General features: G+C 45.5%; 1 protein-coding gene across 2 annotated transcripts in view; it reads left to right on the top strand.

Annotated features, from left to right (window-relative positions):
- CUEDC1 (CUE domain containing 1) overlaps positions 1 to 7,083 on the top strand; it is a 65,431-nt gene extending 58,348 nt beyond the window's left edge. For both annotated transcript variants that reach the window (XM_063146572.1, XM_063146571.1), the window contains 5 exons: positions 685 to 774; positions 1,753 to 1,846; positions 4,209 to 4,267; positions 5,353 to 5,421; positions 6,849 to 7,083. In XM_063146572.1, the coding sequence (XP_063002642.1) occupies positions 685 to 774; positions 1,753 to 1,846; positions 4,209 to 4,267; positions 5,353 to 5,420 (311 nt within the window). In that variant the 3' untranslated portion in view covers position 5,421; positions 6,849 to 7,083. The remainder of the gene's footprint in view (positions 1 to 684; positions 775 to 1,752; positions 1,847 to 4,208; positions 4,268 to 5,352; positions 5,422 to 6,848) is intronic.
- The last annotated feature ends 7,121 nt before the right edge of the window (positions 7,084 to 14,204 follow it).

The following is a 14,204-nucleotide window of genomic DNA, read 5'->3' as shown; positions in this document are numbered from 1 at the left end:
CTGAAAGGAATTGGAATGGCTCAAGCAGACTTTGTTAGAGGAGGCCTGAGCGTATCCCACAATTTTATGACCAGTAGGAATTTTGTTTGTTCTGCTTTTATACCTAAAACTAGTATATAGAAAGGGTTGTTATTAGAAATATGCAAATATCTTTTTTTTAAAAAAACCCGTAGACTTTAGAGTTATAGTTGTAATGATCAGATTCATAGTTCTGTAAAATGCCTACAATATCAGACCTTATAAATAAAAATCCGTCCACTATTTACAGAGATATTTATGACCTTGTGAATTTTGACGGTGGCTATCTTGATGACATCATCAAACCTACGCGCCACATGGTGGTGTTACACCATGGAAATTACACATCTCAATTTAGTTTCAGGTCAAACAGAGGGAGAACAGTCCTGCTGAAAGAATTAATCCCCCGCCCCATCTATCCCTATTTCTTTTTCCTTGTGTATTGTTTTTTTTTTATTCATTCAGTTTATGTTTTCGCTGGTCCCTGTCCCTGCTTACAACCTTTGGGGCTGAGGAGTAGCATAAAAATACTTCAAATCAATCAAATAAATTACAGTCAGAACAGAGCACACGGTGTGGGAGCCTGAAACACGTATGCTGTGTGCATCACACGAAAGGGTCACCTTTCTTCGCTTCCAGGTGATCCCAGATGTTTTTGTCTTCCAGACGATGTCGCCCGGTCCTTAAACAGCGTGTCCAGTGGTGCCGCCGCCGAAGATGCCTTATTCAGGGACAAATTAAAACACATGGGAAAATGTAAGTTGCACCATGGTGAACGGCAGGCTTGGATCCAGGCCTTTGATAGGTTTTCCTTGTCAACGCTGTATGTCCATCTTGCACTAGATCTCTTAATTCCTTTGGCGTTAAGTGTCAACAATACGGACATCTGAATGCCATTGTGTTACTGTGTGTATGTGTGTGTGTTTTGGAGCGTCACACCACTGTCTGCCAATTAGTTTCCAGGCGAAGTACATTTACCTTCATTACCTTTAAAGCCCTACATGGTTTGGGTCCAGGTTACCTGCGGGATCAACTTCTCCCATACACTCAGGTCCTCTGGGGAGAACTTACTTCTTTTGGGCAAAACTAGGCTGACAAGTATTACCCAGAGGACCTTTTCTTCTGTCGCCCCCAGACTGTGGAACGGCCTGCCGGAGGAGATTCGTCAACTTAACTCTGTCTCCGACTTTAAGACAGCTATAAAGACTAGCCTCTTCCGGCAGGCCTACCCAGATGAATTTTAAACCAAGAATTTTAAGATGTCTTGGTTGTTTTTTGATATTGTATTGGTTTTATATGCTCTTTTAATTAATTTTATGTGTTTGATTTCTATTGTATTGTTGTACTAATGTTGTTCCCTGCCTCGATCCAAAGGGAGAGGCGGGTAAGAATTATTATCCATCATCATCTCATCCTTGCAGTTCACCACATGGGCAGGGCTCCCAAGTAGGATGGGATTTAATAATGTTTGGCCCTGGGGTGGGGATATATGCTTTCTTCAAAGACTCTCTCCTCCTTCTTCCGCTGTTAGAAATATATATATATACTGCAATTGAGGGATTTGATGTCCTGAAAAGACTGCAGCGTTTATTTTAAGCAAGTTCCTAGACCTTAAGGCTTTGAAGTGTGACTTGACAGCACGTGAGCCCGGTGGAATTTCAAAAGCCACTGAGCCTCTATTGCCCTCTTTTTCCTTAAAAACGTCTTCTCCCACCCCTTTTCTTTTTCTTTTAGCTACACGCAAGAAGCTCTTTGAACTCGCCAGGGCTTTCTCAGAGAAGACCAAAATGCGGAAGTCAAAAAGAAAACAGCTGTTGAAGCATCAGGTGTATCCTTCCACACGATAAATATTTCCTGATGGTGGGAAACATCCCGCTGTTGGTCTCCCAACTCGGAGACCTCGAGGGTCACCCGGATGAATCCCTTTTCAGGGGGGCCGTCTGTACACGGTGAAAGCCCTGCGATGGCTGCGCAGTTGCGCCGCATCAGTTATGCAATGCAGCCGCAGCTTCGCACCCACCGCAAGGCTTTCCTGCGAAGCTGCGCATTGAAAAAGTCGGGGACCTATCCTGACTTTTTCAACGGGAGCGAGGGCAGTACAGCTCTTCTGCCGTCTGACATCGTTGCGGGGCCGGGGTCCATGGAAGGCGACTGGTGATTGGTCGCCTTCCATCAGGAAGAGGGAAGGGGGCAGCTCCAATACACAGATGACAGCCAGAAAACCCACGCTTCCCCCTTGGTTTCAGGATTACCCGACGCCACCGTCGGAGAGGAAAAACGCAGGGTTTCTGCACTGCCAACTGAGCTCTATGAAGACATCCCCAGGGATAACAGAGCTCTTCCAAACTCCCAAGTGTATGGGCAACCTTATTCTGGTACAAATAGCTGGCTTTCTGTACTCGCTGTAGTGTCCCCCAGGGAGAAAGGGACCCTCCTTTCGGTGGGACGTGCTCCACTTTCCCTGACCCAGCTAAAGAGGAGCCAGTGAGTTTCATGTTTGAGCAGGGATTTGAACTCGGAGCTCCCGTGTCCTTCTCCAACACACTGTGCTGGGTCGGCGTTCAGCAGCTCACCTGACACGTGAGCAGGGCAGATCTGAAAAAGTAATAGATGCCGATTTATAACTCTCCTTGCTTGCTTTGTTGTTGCTACTGTTGTTACTTAAGGTAGATTGGAATCTTCTGGCAGATCTCTCAGTGAGTTGTAGTAGATTAAAAAGGGTTTCTGGCTCCCAGCTTTTTAAGAGTAATTTTTTAAAAAAATTTCCCTTTCTAAATTAGGTGACTGAAGCTAAGTGTGCAGTCGTGTGCATGTTTAGAGGGGGGAAAAGCCTTACATCTCCCAGCATGCTCCAGACAGCACTGGGGCATGCTGGGATTATTATTATTTTTGGCCTAAATTTGCAATGGATTGCAGTTTAAGAAAGCTCGGAGGGAAAACCAGAAGTGGATTTTTGTGTGAAAGGGACTGAGAGCTCAGTTGTGGATTAGAAAAATAATCCCCCAGCTGGTCATGTGTTCAGAGCATGTGATTTTAATTCTCCTTATATATCTACCTCCCTGAACCGCTATTTTGCACTTTGCTGTGGTTGGTTAATGGACCTGGGTTTTTTTAGTAAAATATCACGTGACCATATAGATCTCTGCCCAGCTCTGCTACATGAAACCTAGTATTTATCCTATTATTATTCCTTGTGATTTAGAAAATTCAGGGCAAAGGCTTCCCAAGACGATTTACATATATAATTAAAACAATATAAAACACCTGCAAACTCAAAACAGTGGCAGTTTAAAAGCTCAACACATGACTTCTAGTAAACACACCGGTTGTAAAAGTTGACAAAGATGGAGCCATATCTGCTTCCTTCAGGAGTGAGTTCCACAAAATCTGGAGCCACCAGCAAAAATGCCCTGTTTCCAGTGCCCGCTAGGCCTCTGAGGCCAATTTTGGGGCATTTCTACATGAGGTATTATCCCGCACCTTTTCCAAGCATTCCGCTTCCAGATTCCTTGCGGGATTAAGATCAGATTCGTGACATGTGCTTTTTTAAAATCATTCGTCTTTCTATATGTTTCATTATACAGTCACTAGATGGCACTGTGGTATAGTGGAATAGCGCAATTACATGAGAGTCTCGTTCCGCCGTTTCTACATAATACCTGACTTTCCCCATTAGGAAAAAAAACTGTGATTATTATTATTATTATTATTATTATTATTAATGCTTGCCAAACACGTGAGAGGCTCTGGAGGATGATGACGTTGTGTAAAGGACCTGCAAACTACAACGAGTGAGCAGTCACGAGTGCACAATGAAACCCTCATGTAGAAAGACTTTTAATGCCCAGGCAGGTTCGTACAGGGTGCTTCCAGAGCAGGCGTTATCGTGCAATCACCCTGACTCATTCACAGGGGGTCTAGACAACAGTGTCTTCCATTTCTAACCCTCCCGTGTTTTCCCACTGCTGTTTCCATCTTTTTTCTTTACACACGCCCCAACGCCAATTTGTTCGAGAGGAGAAGATGAACCCGCTGCACAATGGAGTTTCCCCCATCCGGAAGCTCCCATGGGTGCAGGAGGTTCTTTAAATAACTTCGTCCGCAGCCCTCACTTTTGAGTGAGGCCTTGTTTGGGTTATGCCGTCGGGACATTATCAGCACACTACTATTCTCCTTAATCGCAAGCCCAGGATGGGGACCGCGGCCTCGACAGCTAACCTTCTCGATGACGTTGAAGGACAGTCGTGCGGTAAGACGATACGCCTGTTTCTAACGTCACTGCCACCCTTTGGACTGAACCCGGCTACTGCCTAATATGCCACAAATTTTGTGCTTGGGCTGCAGCTTGTGTAATTCAGGGGTGGGAAGGAGTTGGACTTTAACTCCCATCATGCCTTGCTCTTGGCTATGCTGGCAAAGGCTGATGGGAATGGCACATGTTCCCACACCCTGCTTGAATTGATAAATTGGTGGTGGTGGGGGGGGGTTGTTGGTCCATGTAACCCCTGCCATGTAACCCCAGCGTTGCTGCTTCGCAGTAGCGATGCTGTGGGGTTTGGGGGTGGATCAGTAGCAAAATTGGCGCTGTATAGCAGCTGCTTTCCCCAGTGCCACCTGAATCCCTTTCTCTGGCCTTAGCTTGACCTACCAGTTAGCCCACGACGGAGGAGGGAAGATCTCGCGATGTGTTTATCGCGAGATCCCTCCTCTGTTTCCATGCGACGCTTGACGACCTCAGAAGGAGAGGCGTCGTGACTGCCATCTTTTTTAACTTAAAGGGGCAGCAGCGCACGAACGCTCGTGCGCAATCGGTAAGTAATTTTTAAAAATTTAAATTACTTTCCCGGCTCCCCCCACCCTACCCCTGATGGGCACAGCGCTCCGTGCGCAGTTCCCGGTTCTTCGCGAGGAATCGGGCAGAGCCGGGTCAACCCGCGGGGCCCGGCCACACGGTCCGGGGCCAAAGTGGAGGGCCAAAAACCGGGGCCAAAGTGGAGGGCGAGATCCCGGGGCAAGGGAGGGATCATCCCTCCCTGATCCCGGGATCCCCTGTGCGTCATGTGGACACACAGGGACGGTTCCGGGGATCACCCCAGGATTTCGCCCCATCTAGCTATGGCCTCTGTGTAAGAGAGGCCCAGAGAAAGGCTAAAATGGACGAGGTGGGGTGGCGTCCCTCAACCTGAAGAAAAGATGGAGAGCTTCCCCACCCCCTGCCCTGCTTATTCAACCTTCTCCAATTCAATGGGGCGCGTGTGACCCCCCAACTCCACGCGACTGCGGAGCGGATGGCGACGCGGCTTCAAGCTTCTCGTGTCTGTCTCTGCGTTTCAGATGAAGACACCCAAGCAAGAAGACGACAGTTACCCGTGGAAGAAGAAACATCCAAAGAAGTGCAGTAAGGTGAGGGGCAATTTGAGGTTAGGGCTGCTCTTCATCACGGATGTTACCGGCCCATTCAGTGGGTTTTTTTTTGCTATTGGGAATATCATTTAATAAACTGGGTGTTTTGAGTTGGGCTGTGCTGTGATTCTAAGCCCTCCCTCTGAGATGTGAGGCCATAAAGAGGTCTTTCGAATCCACAAAGCTTTATTGAGTAAATAGACGTCTCTTCACACCTGAAGGGAGTGTGAATGCTAGGAGCTCTCCTCTAAGCTTAATTAGCCTAACAAAGCAAGGCAGTTGCCTATCAGCTAAATAGACAGTTTCCCACTGTGCCTGGTAGGCTTTTACTAAATCCCTCCTTCAGGGAGGGTCTTCAAAGTGAAGGCTCTGCCAAGCGGCCAACCTAGCAGAGCGCCTCCCACCTCCTTCCAACTCCGCCCACTTGACCCTGCGCCGGGCTCTGGAGTCTGTCAACTCGGATGTTCCCTCCCCATCCAACAAAGACAGTTCCCGGTGGTGTGGGAGGGAGATCTCTGAGCCTGGGCTTCCTGTCCAAAAAGCTCCTGGGAAGATTCCTCCTCGACTCCTGGAGAATCTCCTCCCCCGCTTCCTGTCTTTGACTGGCATCCGTCTCCTTCTTTTTCTTCAGCCTCCAAGTCCGATTGAGGCTCTGAAAAGCCATCCCCTACACTAGGGAGAATGGACCTGATCCTGACAGGCTCTGTGTGTGTGTGTGTGTATTTATTTCTATTGACCCCACACCCTTATTTACTAAATTCCACTCTCTTGATGTTTTAGTTCTGTGCAGGTTTAGAATCATAGAATAATAGAGTTGGAAGGCCATTGAGTCTAACCACCTGCTCAATGCAGGAATCCACCTTAAAGCATACTTGACAGATGGCTGTCCAGGTGCATCTTGAATACTTCTCATGTGAGAGAGCCTACGACCTTCCTAGGTCATTGGTTCTATTGTCGTACTGCTGTAACAATCCGAAGTTATTCCTGATGTCCAGCTGGAATCTGGCTTCCTGTAACTTCAGCCCATTATTCTGTGTCCTGCACTCTGGGATGGTCGAGAAGAGATCCTGGCCTTCCTCCGTGTGACAACCGTTCAAGACCTTGAAGAGTGCCATCATGTCTCCCCTCAGACTTCTCTTCTCCGGGCTAAACATGCCCAGTTTTTTCATTCTCTCCTCATAGGGCTTTGTTTACAGATCCCTAAACATCCTCGTCGCCCTCCTCTGAACCCCCTCCAGCTTGTCTGCATCCTTCTTGTGAAGAGTCATGATTTTAATGTTTATGTGGTATGCAGTGTTCAATATAGGATGGTCGACACCTTGGGCTCCTTGTGAAGAAGAGCAGGATACAAATCAAATAAATCAAACGAGCAAGCTCAGTGTATGTTACGTTCACAGCCCCTCTCTTCTTCTTCCTTTTCATTTTAGATCCTGAACTGGCAGTTTTTACAAAAAATAAAAGGCAAATCAGGTGAGAAGATGGCTGGCATGGAAGATGGTTTTTGGGCTGATGCTTCATACCTGCCCGAGTCCTTGAATGGTTCCCAAAGTACAACCGTTATATAACGTCAATGCACACAATGCTTTCTTACCAATGGGTTTGAAAACAATTCTGTTTTCTTCTTCTTCTTCTCCAGTCTGAAGAATCCAGCAAAAAAAAAAGGGGGGGGCAGGGGAGAGAGACAAAATTTAACAGCTGACCTGACCTGAATTTTTCTACAACCGTCTTTGCAGCTGAAGAATGATTTTCAAGCTACACATGGGTCAAGTCCCTCTCTATCTTTGTTATACCGTGCTGTTCAGATGTATGAATGAAAAAGAATATTTTAAAGTGGCGTTTTCAAACCATATCTCTTTAACGGATACGTGTGACCAGATACAGAATGGCCTCAAAATCATTGTTATTATTTTATTTTTATTATTATAATATAATTATTGCTGCTAATAGAAAATAACCCCAAATCAAGATACCTGGTTGTCCATAAACTTTTCTCCATGAAAAGGCGTTTCATACCCTTCCACAACCAGAAAAACACTTTACAATGGATTCATCCTATTGTCGGCCGATAGTTGACTATCCTAAAAAAACGGACTCAGACTCAGTGTCTGCCCAACTTGCAACAATTTTTACCCCGTTGCTTCAGTGTGATCCCTCTTTTATCTTTGTGTTCCTTGTGTCACTGAGAAACAAAATGGAAAAATCGGATTGGTGTGAAGAATTATATCCTTTAATTTCTGTGAATTAGGTCTCCTTAACAACATTGGCGAGAGAGCCAACGTCCTCGTGATTTTGTCCCACACTGATGAGGTCATCTTTGAAACTTTGGCACTAGGTGACAATTGACTAGGGAGGAAGCACAAAATTGGCCCCGCCCACGTGACACCAGGTTTTCAAACGTTACCTCAGCAGTGTGCGACAAAAGCATGTGTGAAGGGATTCTTCACATGGAGACCCTGAGGGGGAATTGGTGGTTTTGACTGGTTCCTCCTTCAACTGGTTTGTATTATGATGCCACCAGCAAATGGCCACTAACCCTTTGCAGCAAATGCTCAGTGAGTGTGTTTAAACATGATTATGGAGCCATCATGGTTAGGAATGGCTCACATGACATGCTGAGTCATGGTTCACATGACACACTAAGCCGTAATATTTAGCTCAAAATGCTTACCCACCGTGGCTTAGTGTGTCGTCTGAACAGAGTGGTGGCAGTTCAATCAGAGGTAGTGAGTGTGACATGTGAACTCAGACTGCTGGGTTGTTTAGCCCTTAAACTCAGTGGTCTGAGTTCACATATGATGCTCACAACCTCCAATCAGGTTGATCGGAGGTTGTTTACAGAAACCAGAAGCAGCTCACAAGTGGTGTGCTTTCCCACAAATCGTGGGTTAAATAACCCACAATTTGTTGCTGTGTTGTGTAAACCAGGTCTCAGTTGTAACTACTGGTTTAAATATCTACCTTAGGTCAGAGGATTTTGCTGATAACCCCAAGGCTGTGCGTATGGCTATTTCATTGCTCCCCCTTCTTATAGACAAATTTATGAAGCCTAGGTTTATCTATAGCTATTAACCATGAAAATGTACATTATCATGGTTAATAGATATGCTTTTGATTTGTGGTTGGCAAGGTTTGGTTTAGATTGGATCTTTAACTCGCTATTCAGAAGTACCTTGACAATTCAGATCTTAAGACCTACTTATGAACATTAGAAGTGCCATGCTGGATCAGACCGAGGGTCCATCTAGGGTTGTGGGTTTTATTTCATGTGCCTATCAAAAGCAGGCCTGATCTCTGGGGAGTTGTCTGTGGCTTTGAAACACAGAGCGAGAGGAGAGAGGGGAAAAAACTCGAATGAAGTTTGGGTTCTCTCCAAGGCAAAAGTGACGTCAGCACAACTTCGACAAAAGTTCAGCCGCTTGGACGCCACAGCCTTGCCCTGTACAAGATCCAAGTTTCCAGACTGTTTTGAAGGAGGCAGAGGGGGTTGGGGAGACGACACTGCTTAAAAAGAACTTCAGAGGCAGACAGGCATTAATAGTTCCCTTTGGGGAAATGGAAAACTAAGGGCTACAGAGACACACAGATCCTTAGGGTAGGTTTCACCTCCCTCCCTCCGTTCTCCATTCGTAGCTGAAGAAGCGGCCCGGCTGTTCCTCTTTTCTTATTCAGAGCTGCTCTCTCTGAACACTTGGGAGGAAGCCAAGTTTTTGAATGTTCCAGTGTTTTGTGGCCACTTTGCGGGCTTGACTTTTTAGACTTTCCATGGATTTTCTCCCTCTTTTTTAAAAGCCAGCAAGAAATTCCATCACCCAGGCATGTTTAGTAGACATTGCCTGCTACAGAGTGGCCGCTTTGTGGAAATCGGAGGGGAGGACGTACCCAAGGCTCCTGCTCTTTCTCAGAATACCTGGTTTATGTTTTTATTTTCTAGGATATCGTGCTATGAAGAGATGCGGGCAGCTCCTCCCTTCTGTAAGAAAAAAGAAAATAGGCCCACCCGTTTTGAGTGAAATGACTAAGGGATTCATCATACAGTAGTAGAAATTAGCAGGCCATGTCCTCGGCCTTTGATGTAGCACTGCCACATCCCTCTTGCCCCAGCCTTTCAGAATTCCCGGGCCTTTAAAATAGGGTGACCATATGACCGGATTTGCCCGGATTTGTCTGGGTTTTTGGTGACAAATCCGGGAGGTGGAGGGGAAATCCGGATTTTTTTCCCGATCTTCCCCAGCCAAAGAGCAGCTCTAATGGGAATTAACAAAAATGCTTATAACTCCATCATTTTTAAAGATAAAGACATGAAACTTGGCACGATGGTAGCTCTTAGGAAGGGCTTTAGCCATTCCAAATTTGAAACAGATCTGTTCATCTATTGATTTTTTAGGAATTTTTTAATAATTGAGGTTTTAAAATTATTTTTTTTTAAATCATCAATTTTAAAGATAAAGAGATGAAACTTCACACCATGATAGGTTTTAGGTAGAGCTTTAGCCATACCAAATTTGAAACAGATCTGTTCATCCATTGATTTTTTAGGAATTTTTTAATAATTGAGGTTTTAAAATTATTTTGTAGAACAGATTTGTCTTAAATGTGTGCTGTAAAATCAGACATATGACCAAGGCCATGTTCGGGTGGGCACGCCCCCTTGGTGCTAGACACGCCCCCTTGGGGGCCGACCATGTTGTCCTCCTTTTTGGTTTCCAAAATATGGTCACCCTATTTAAAACGTTAGTCGGCAACTAGTTTTACAAGACGGCCGTTTGGGAGCGGGTTGGGCCAAGGTCATGTATTCCTATCCCCAAATGGGTTGTCGCAAAGCCTTACAGCAGATGTCCCCAACCTGGTACCCTCCAGGTATACGGGACTGCAAGTCCCATCATTCCTCCCGTGATGGGAATTGCAGTCCTACAGACCTGGAGGGCACCAGGTTGGGGGCGGCTGTGTTACAGCCATAGTTTCTGTCACTCACCCTTCTTGCCATTGGATTGGCCCTGAGGGGCAGGCGATACTTCTTATCCGGGAGGGTGGGTAGTGCCCGGGGGCTTCTAGTTGCTGACCCCTCTCAATCTCCCTCTGCAGCTTCAGCAGCAATCCCTCAAGACCCCACCCTGGGCGCTGTAGCCACTACAACTTCCTGTTTCCTGTCCCATTTTTTCCCTTTTGAAACAAGTACTGTACTCCCTTTGCTGCAATTAATTGATCAGACTTGGGATATGGATGGGAATCCGGGTGCGCTTATTAAGCTGACACGACCCAAGTCGTGGGGATTCCCGTGGGTCTACAGGGATGGGTGAGCAATGAATCGTGCATTGGGAAAGGAACAACTTGGGAGACCCCTCCAGGCTGATCAATAGCCCTGCAGCCACGGCTGTAGCATTTGTGCGTGTCCTCCTGCATCCCTGTCCTGAATGCTCCCAACGGTTTCCAAAAGAAGCCCAGTCACAGATGATAATGTACATTTTTGCAATGCCCCACAAACCCAACTTGAACCTGGGTTCAGAGGTGTAGTGGTAAATTTTGGAAGAGTCCCAAAAGAGAGTCTCAAAATTCAGGCAACTGTGCGGATCTATATCAACGAACCACTTCTAGCAGTTTTCATCTTCACCAGAAGCAGGTCGTCTATCAAGTTAGTGGGGCTGTTCACACAAGACACTAACCCACACATAGGTTGATTGTGTGGGTTGTTTGCTGAACTGTAGGTGAGCATGTCTGAACTCAGGACATTTCTTGCAAGGGAACCACCCTGAACACAATCCAACAATAAACCATAGGTTCTCAAGGCGGCTAGTTCGAGACAAATAAACCACACTGCATGGTTAACAAGACACCCAGCGGGAAATGTCCTGGGTTCAGACGGCACGCTAACCCACAGTTCAACAAACAACCCTCACTCAAGTGCAGGTTAGCATGTTGTGTGACGCCTGTAAATGGTTCAAGATCAAACCACATCCAAAATACTCTGCATTGCAACAAGGAAAAAGATAATATTGTTGGGAAAATTCATTTCCCCGCCACCCTTCCATCTATAGGATTGCAGTTAGGCTTAGAGGGAACAGGAAATTCTGAGGGAGGATGGCAGATGCTGCTAAGAAAAAAAGTGCTGTCGCTGTGTCCGTCTGAGCCAGCCTTCCTTAACCTGGGGCGCTCCAGATGTGTTGGACTACAACTCCCAGAATGCCCCAGCCAGCTCTGCTGGCTGGGGCATTCTGGGAGATGCAGTCCAACACATCTGGAGTGCCCCAGGTTGAGGAAGGCTGCCTGAGCCATGGCTCCTGCAGTCACTCACAACAACACTGGTGTTCTTTTAAACCTCCCTGAAGTACTGTTGTGTTCCAACTAGGAGTAAAAAGTACAAACAGTCGTGTGGCACTTTAAAGACTAACAAATTTATTATGGCCTAAGCGTGATTCTCTAATGTCCCCCCTGTTACGGTTTCTCCACAAGGCCCGGTAGAATAAAAGGTCCTTTGGTGAAGTTTAGAAATCATTCCGGGGATGGGCAGAAAAAAAGAATCATTTTGAATTCTTGCAGCTGGATAGAAAATCCTTCAGACATTTGTCTCCCAGAGGAAGGAGAACAAAGTTGTCCGTTCCGGATTTCATTTTCCAGCTCTGACGTAAACGCATTTTAAGAGCCACTGAGACGGGCTTGAAAGCCGCGCTGTGTTTCTCCTATCAAACAATGTACAATCCTTGATAACATTTGTATTGCTTTCTCTAAAAAAGAAAAAAAAATGGTTTAAAAACAAACAAAAAGGACACAACCAACAGCAACAAAAAGAGAGACTTTTGTGACGTTTGTGAGTGTTGCTATTTTAGAATTTATTTCCATACATGATTTTTTTCTTAAAAGATGTTTCATAGTAATTCATATAATAAAAGTCATGTTGTACTCTCTTAAGTGCTTTTTGCTCTGTGATTCGACGCTGTGGTTGTGCTCTGATGCTGAACCCGTTGCTTGGTTGTGAGCAGCAAACTTCAAATTGAGCTCGGAGATTTTGGAGAGGCCAAAGGTGGATTTACAACTGAATGCTTGCTTGAGAGTTGTGAAACGTTGGATAACTCGTAGATCAAACACACACACAAATAGTGTTGTACTAGGGTCTCCAACGGGTGCCCACGGACACTTCTGGTGGTGCCTTCCTGATAGTTATTTTATTTTATTTTAAAACCAAGAGACTAACGTGTGTGTTTTTTAAACTAGGAGGCTAAGACAGACAACCCCAGAAAATAAAAATCTTGGGTAGCTGCAGCTCAGTGTTTTCTTTTGAAGCATGTCTAGCTGCCCAGAAAAACCTTGTCCTTGGGCGATTTATTTTTCTTTTAGCCTCACAGGTTTGCGGTCTGGGAAATGGTAGTGACTGGTGACACCCACCGTGGTAGCCATTTTATGAAGGATGCAAAGATTGTATTTATTTATTTTTGTTTATTTATTTGTTTTACAAGTATTCGACCACACAAATAAGAAATAAATCATCCCTATTTCATTTTACAAGTCAAAAAGAAATGTCAGATATAAAATGCAGTCTATTACTGCCTCATCATATCCCTAAAAGGGATTGTGGATTAGCATACTTTTGTACTTTACTGGACCAGTACATAATAAAATATTCTGTACCGGCAAAGATGTTATGAATGGAAAGCCCCACGTGTTTTACTCTTTGGATGCTCTTTGCACCTCCATTTTATGGGCAAGTCCTCCATGGCAGCCATTTTGTGAATATGCCCATGACACTCAAAATTCCAAATGTGCCCACCGGGCTTACAGAGTTGTACAAGCACCTTAAAAATTTGCGACAGACGCTTTCATGAACTAGAGCCCACTTTTCAGATGCAAAAAGTCTTGGTGGAGATACATATGTTGGTGGGGAAGGAGAATTATAAGCAGTAGTGGCTGAAGTGCATAAAACACATGACAGTCTGTGGCATTTCTGTGTAAAGCTCAAAACATATGACATAAGCAGAGAGCTCATTCACAACAGCCGTCACCGGGGCAAGTTCTTTCTAGCTAATGCCTTTAGTGTGGGAGAGGAACTTGGTCTCAGTTGAAAAATAGCAGCTACTGAGAGTCTGCCATCAGGTTTGCAGAAGGAGAAAGGGAGTTTCACCTTTTCCGTCCTTCAGGGCTAGCCCTACCATTAGGCAGACTGAAGCAGCCACCTCAGGTAGCTTGTTATTATGAAAGGCAGCAATTGGTTCATTATTCAATTCATTTTATGATATCTTTTATACCCAGGATTTTCTGCCTCAGGTGCCAAAAAGTAACTTGACGGGCTTTAGCAGCTATGCACCTTAAGTTTGGGGGGTGGGGGGCAACAAAATGGCTGCCTAATGAAGCTTCCCTCCCAATGCAAATTTAGCACCAGTGGGAGAGACTATTTTCATCACGACTATGGTAGAGGGGTAAGGCTTAAAGTTCCTCCCCTCTCACCAGTGGTCCTGATTCCAAATTCAACCCCGAGCAGCTGTCCCTTTGGTATTCAGAAAAAAAAGATACAGTGTTAAAATCAAGCGTTTTAGCATCAAGCATCCATGAAACTTTGGAGAACCACCACCAGAACAGATAGCACTGGGGAGAAATGGAACAATGATCTGATTCAGATAGACAGAGGTGGGGAACTTTAAGCCTGAGGTCCCATTCCAGCTGGCTTGGGTTCCCAGATAGCGCCACACCCATCTTCCCTGACCATCGATCTGTGGTTTCCCCACTTTTGGTAGTTTTCCATTCTAAAGGATTCAAATGCCTCTCTCCTAAAGCATAGTTACTGGCAGTAAGAGCTA

The sequence above is a fragment of the Elgaria multicarinata genome, chromosome 22, assembly GCF_023053635.1.
Source record: "Elgaria multicarinata webbii isolate HBS135686 ecotype San Diego chromosome 22, rElgMul1.1.pri, whole genome shotgun sequence".
NCBI classification, from domain to species: domain Eukaryota; kingdom Metazoa; phylum Chordata; class Lepidosauria; order Squamata; family Anguidae; genus Elgaria; species Elgaria multicarinata.
Note: the sequence above shows the minus strand (reverse complement) of the source record. Positions and strands in the feature narration are given on the sequence as shown.